This window comes from Triplophysa dalaica, chromosome 21, assembly GCF_015846415.1.
Source record: "Triplophysa dalaica isolate WHDGS20190420 chromosome 21, ASM1584641v1, whole genome shotgun sequence".
Taxonomy (NCBI): domain Eukaryota; kingdom Metazoa; phylum Chordata; class Actinopteri; order Cypriniformes; family Nemacheilidae; genus Triplophysa; species Triplophysa dalaica.
Window position 1 is genome coordinate 17,597,049 of NC_079562.1, and position 6,000 is coordinate 17,603,048.

The 6,000-nt window shown below is 39.6% G+C and overlaps 1 protein-coding gene across 1 annotated transcript in view; it reads right to left on the minus strand.

Annotated features, from left to right (window-relative positions):
• Positions 1-5,351, minus strand: part of LOC130410075 (metalloproteinase inhibitor 4-like) — a 38,856-nt gene extending 33,505 nt beyond the window's left edge. Inside the window, exon 1 of the mRNA XM_056734489.1 lies at positions 5,094-5,351. Coding sequence (XP_056590467.1) covers positions 5,094-5,220 — 127 coding nt within the window. The 5' untranslated portion in view covers positions 5,221-5,351. The remainder of the gene's footprint in view (positions 1-5,093) is intronic.
• Between the last annotated feature and the right edge of the window lie 649 nt (positions 5,352-6,000).

Here is a 6,000-nt window from a genome sequence, read left to right on the forward strand (position 1 = left end):
CCCTCAGAAGGATGGTAAGAGACTCGACTGATGGTTTTAATATTTATTGCCGTTTCAGAAAATCAGCTCCGTAAACCAACTTGAGAACTGACAAAATAAAGAAAACAAAGCAATCAAATTTTTCTGTCCCCTTTTGTCCACAATGAATGGTAAATGATCACTGTACTTTCTCAGATAAATCAACATTATACCAAACAATAAACCGCTGATTAACCAAGCACGACGTTAAACGAGTTAGCATATTTTTCGACACAAATCATCATCATAAAACGGAACCATTATCTTCAAAGCAGGCCTTCAAAACAGGCAAGAATTTATATATACAGGTGCAATTACAATTTATTGGCACCAACCCCAAATTATGAAATTTATATGTAGAGAAATTAAATCGAAAATAACAAATGCATCTAAACCAAATATTTCTTCTTTTCAAGATTGCAAAGAATGCCTACTTCCCTCTGGTGTGCAAAATGAGAAACAGCAAGCATAAACCAAAAAATGGGTTAGCTACACTCCCACCAAAATTATGCGTGTTTCATATTAAGTGATATGAACTACAAATAATTTTCTCAAAAAGAATGTCATTGTCCTTGTGTAGCCAAAAGCTTAAGGAGCTTCAACCATCTTCAACCTGCTCTTGGCGTTCCAATATGGAAGGTTAAGCAAGACGTTATCTCCTACTGAGATTTTCACTCTCCTTACAAGTCCATCGTTACCGCTGACAGTCTCTATGACCCTTGCGAGTCTCCATCCCCCTCTGGTTGTCAGTTCATCTTTGTCCATCACTATATCACCCACAGTAAGATTTCTCTTTGGTGTTTGTGTTTTCATGGTTGTGAGCTATTATTAACTTTGTTACATGGTGCTCTTGGGGAATAACAATTGGATGCTTGAAAGAGTCAGAGAGCGTCGAATGACGGAGTCGTCCTCCCACCTTGAGGAGACCGCCTGTGTCGAGAAAAGCATCAAAATGGTGTAATTTGTTGCAACGCAGTAGTTTATTACCTTTGCGTAACAATTTGATTTCATCTTCATATGCTTGCCTTTGCAGATCACGGATTAGGAAACGCTCGGCACTTTCTCTTTCGCTCAATGTAGAAAGAGCATGAGATGTGACCTTGTTTTATCTCGCCGAAGCAGACGGGCCACGGCTCTGTTCGCTCGGGACCATGATGAGAACTTGGACAGACGATCGGCTAGGCTCATTATTTCTAAGGTTTTTGTTTGCAACGCTTGTGCCTTTTTGACTTCCGGATCCCCTATGGATAGGTCTGGCACTGCATCATTTACTGTGGGTATCTTCCTTTCCCAGAGAAACATGGGGCCAGTGAACCAGCTGGAGGTAACTAGTTCACTTACAGTTTTACCTCGGGGTGCGCCATATGCCGGATTCTCATCCGTGGGAACGTCGTGACATTGCTGGGGGTTTGTGCAGTGTCGGATCTTCTGGACCCGGTTGGCGACAAAGGTGTGAAATCGCTGAGCATCGTTATTTATGTAGCCTAACACTACCTTTGAGTCCGTCCAAAAGTATTCTTTCCCGTCAACAATTCTCAATTCTTCTCTGAATATATAGCTGATGGAAACTGAAACCACTGCCGAAGTTAATTCAAGCCGTGGTATTGTAGTCACTTTTGTGGGAGAAACACATGCCTTTCCTTTCACTAGTGAACAGTGAATCTCTCCCTTCTTGTTCTTGAATCTCAGATAAGAGCATTGCCTGTATCGGCACGTGCTCGCATCTGAGAAGTGGTGTAGTTCAGTTTCTATGACTTCTCCGAAGTTAGTAGGTGAGTAACAGCGAGCTATGTTTATTTTCTGTAGGTTGGTGAAGTCACGTTGCCAACTCTCCCACCGTGGCTTTAGCCTCTCAGGCAGAGGTTCATCCCAGCCAGTGCCCTGGTTGCACATTTCTTGAAGAATTATCTTCCCAATGAGGACATATGGCGCGAGAAAGCCAAGAGGGTCATGTATGGAGGCGACTGTAGACGAGTGGCTGATGGTCCTTGAAGGTGCTGTTGAATATGAAGCTGTCCTCTTTTATACTCCATTGAATTCCCAAAGCTCGCTCCAGTGTGTCATTGAAGGTCAAGTCCATTGTCTTTGCCACTACTGCACACATGGGGGTAGGCTTTGTAATACAGCATGGTTGTTTGATACGAATTTGTGGAGACAAAGACCACCGTTTGCGCATATTTCTCTTTCCTCCTTTGCCAACTGAATGGCCTTTTCTACCGTGTCAGTGCTTGTGACTCCGTATTCCACATAAAAGTATTTTGCAACAAATTGGGCTCTACTGGATGGGAGTGGCTGTGTTCTTTGGCAAGATATTTAAGTCCATAGTTCGCACACCCAGGGGATGACGCTGCACCCAAAAGGTGTACTTTCATTCGATACTCCTGAGGTTGTGTGGTAGTAGAGGAACCAGAGGTAGTTGCGGTCGTGAAATTGGTGAAACATTTTCTCTATATCACACAGAAGAGCAATGGGATGCTGTCTGAACCTTATGAGGATGTCTGTTAAGATTATTGATCATGTCTGGCCCCAGCAACAGGTGTTCATTTAGGCTTGTGCCACAGTATTTTGCAGAGCAATCAAACACAACGCGTAGTTGTTTTTCTTTTCCAGTGTTTGAGCTTAAGTTTTCAGTGTTTGCAATCGTTTGTGTGCTGAACACGCTTACTTTACTTCCCTTTGTTTCATTTGTGCTTCTTTTGATATAGGATGAGCTAGACGAGTGCAGCGCATGCAGGGAAGTGATCGGATTAGAAGCTATCTCTGCTTCTATCGACACAAATTGACTGATGGTTCTAGTGGGCTGCTAGCCAATCTGGAACTTTCGGTGTCAGCTTTTGGTTCTCTTCGCAATCATTCAATATCTCTAAACCTTTCACGAGGCATGGCAACAGGCATTTAAGAAATCAGAGTAGGCCCTTAACCCTTCAGGATCTGTGGCCTGTACTTTTGGCCATTTTGATAGCTTGTCTCTGAAGGCCTTTTGTTTAAACTATCGTTTATGAATACCTTGAACATTGTCATGAAAGGCATCAAGGAGGAGCTACGTGGACTAAAATTGACTGTGTTGCAAAATTGCTTGGTCTTGGACCGGTTCACAGCTGCGAAAGAAGTTTGTGTAGTAATTGGAGAAACCTTTTCCACCTATATTCCAAAGAACGACGCGGATTGACATCTCATCGATGAAGGAATGAAGAACATCTCTTTAATGGTCGAGACTGAGTAAATCTGAGGTCAACTCAGAAGCACTTTACTGGGATTGGATTGCAAGTGTGTTTACCAACATGAAAAATTTGATATGAAATATGAAATATTGCATTCATTTTATTAACATTATGCATTTGGCCATGTGTAATGAAGTCATTTTAAGGAACAGCTGCATCCACTGCTCCGAGCCAAATGGTAGTTTATGCTGTTTCACAACATAGCATGGATGATGATGCAACACATGCTAATATTGACTTGGTCAGGTCAAAGAGCTCAGACCAATCTGAAGTTAAAAAACAGAAATACTCATGTTATGAATTATTTACAGAACGGTGGAAGGATTTTTTTATATATATCGCTTGCTAATAACCTACGTATTATTATATCATTCACTGAATGAACGTGCAATTTATTATTTTTTGAGCACAATGGATCAGTTTTTATTATTTTTGTTGTTAGATTTTGACTTAATTTACAAATCCCTATGTTTTGGTTAACACCGGGGTGCAGTGTGAGGCTTTTCAGCCTCAAAGGGGTGGTTATATGTTGGTTTTTCTATTATAGTATTGAGTTTTCTTATATAAAATGATACATTTAGTTAGTTATAGATTAAGTTATTCTTCTGAAATAATATTGGGCATGGGCCTTATGTAAGAGTTTGAGCTTTTGAACACCTGCATGCACAACAAATATTTTATCTGAACTGCATGTACATCACACATAATTTTTAATAAAGAAGTTTGGTTTGTGGCATACAGCCAAGGACGCTGGGTATCTCTAAACATGAGCTAATTTTTTATAAAACCAATGTTATGAGTTTGAACACTTGAACACCTGCACACACAACAAATATCGTATCACAGTAAGACATACAGCACACACTTTTGTTGAGAAGTTTAATTTATTGCATACAACCAAGGACACTCATTATTACGCTAAAGAATGAGCTAATTTTTTATAAAAACAAGGTTAAATCATGTATGGCCCGAAAGTCCCGGAAAAGTGTCAAGATATAGAGGCACCTGTTTTTGAGAGGCACTCATTATGATTAAATCCTAATATGGAAGGCAGGAAATATAACGGTAGCGTGCGCAGAGGGACGGGCTAATAAAAAGGTGATATCATATGAAAACTGATTGGTAGAAGGTGATGTCAGGTAAAACATGATTTGTTCAAACTGTGATAACGACTTGGGAACAATGTATTAAAGACGGAGTCAGATGTGTATTCGTTGGACATCTTCAGATGAACTCTGAGTGTCCCACTTTGCTTGCATGGGCAAATAAAGTTTAAACTCTTGCCATCTGGAACTCTTGTCTCTGAAATTTCTTTCTGCGATGGAAGGTCGATTCGCCACAACAACCTTAAACACTTTATATTATCCAGAAATTAATTAAGTTTTCAATTTCTGCCGTGCATGACAGTCCCGCGGACTTAAACCAATATACAGGAGTTATTTAGTTACATCAACAGCAAATTCTTAGATGAACTGCTGTGTGAAGAGAGAATTTATGAGCACACGCAGCTCTCGATCTTGAGTCGAGAGTGCGCAAACGTTTTCGAATCATTCGTTTTCGGATCTGAAGAAAATTGATCTATCAATGTTTTGTTTTGACAGAGAAAATAAAACATATATTGCTGGACTCGGACGAGACCGACTAGAATATTTATCGAGACCAATGACCAAGTCCGAGTACCAATACCAACGAGTCCAAGACAAGTCCGAGACCATTAAAAAATGTCTCAAATCCATAACCGGACTCGAGTACTACAGCACTACCTTCAGGTATATGTGTTCTGCAGTTTTAGAAAATGTTATAAACAGTATTAGAAGAGTTGCAGAAATAATGTTTATTTTAGATTTGACGTACCTATTTGAGAAGTGCAGAAGTGATGTTGAGGGTGTTGTTGGATACAACTGCAGCTCTCTGCTGTCTGTATATTCAGCCCTACAGACAAGAAGATCAGCACAACACCGAACAGTGTGATGCCCATCATGTACAGCACAAGACTGATGTTATACTTCCTAAAATATTTTAATCACGTATGATTCAGGCAGCAAAGAATTTCTCCTTTTCTCTCCGTTGTGGTCTTCAGTGTTGTGGTCTTCAGCCCACTGGGGATGTGGACTTATTTTGTAGTTTATACATGTCTGCCTGAGAGAGGGATCCACCCCTTTAACCACTCCTCCCACCTACATGTGTGTTTAATAATTTATATATAATAAAGGATCAAATGAAAAGACTCCATTATAATAAAAAATGTTATAACATTAAAGCATTGTCATAGAAAGTCCCACACTTTACACATTTCTGTCAAAAAAATATTCTAGAGTTACATGTTTGTTTTAAAAATATCCAAATACTATTAATTGCCCATATTTATTTGTTGTTTTAGGTAATTTAATGCTTTGTCTTATTTTAAATAATTTACAGTCATCTTGTGGTCTTCTATTACACCCTGAACCCGTGGTTGAGTAACGCTGCACTAGATTATATTTGTAGATTGATCACAAACTGGAGAACCGAAAACATATCTGTTATGGTATTACACTTTTACTTTGTCTGTACAGAAACTGCTAAATGTTATATTTGCATAATTGTTACCTTAAATTACTCAAGTATAGTACAGACTACATGCACTACAATTCCCTTGGGATAAAAGGGTATGCAAAATGCATACATGTAAATGTGAACTGATAAAAGAAGACTAACTGCCTGTTCTGTTTATTCTGCAGTCCAGACTGCAATGCTGACATTTCCTGCTGTGGTCGGACAT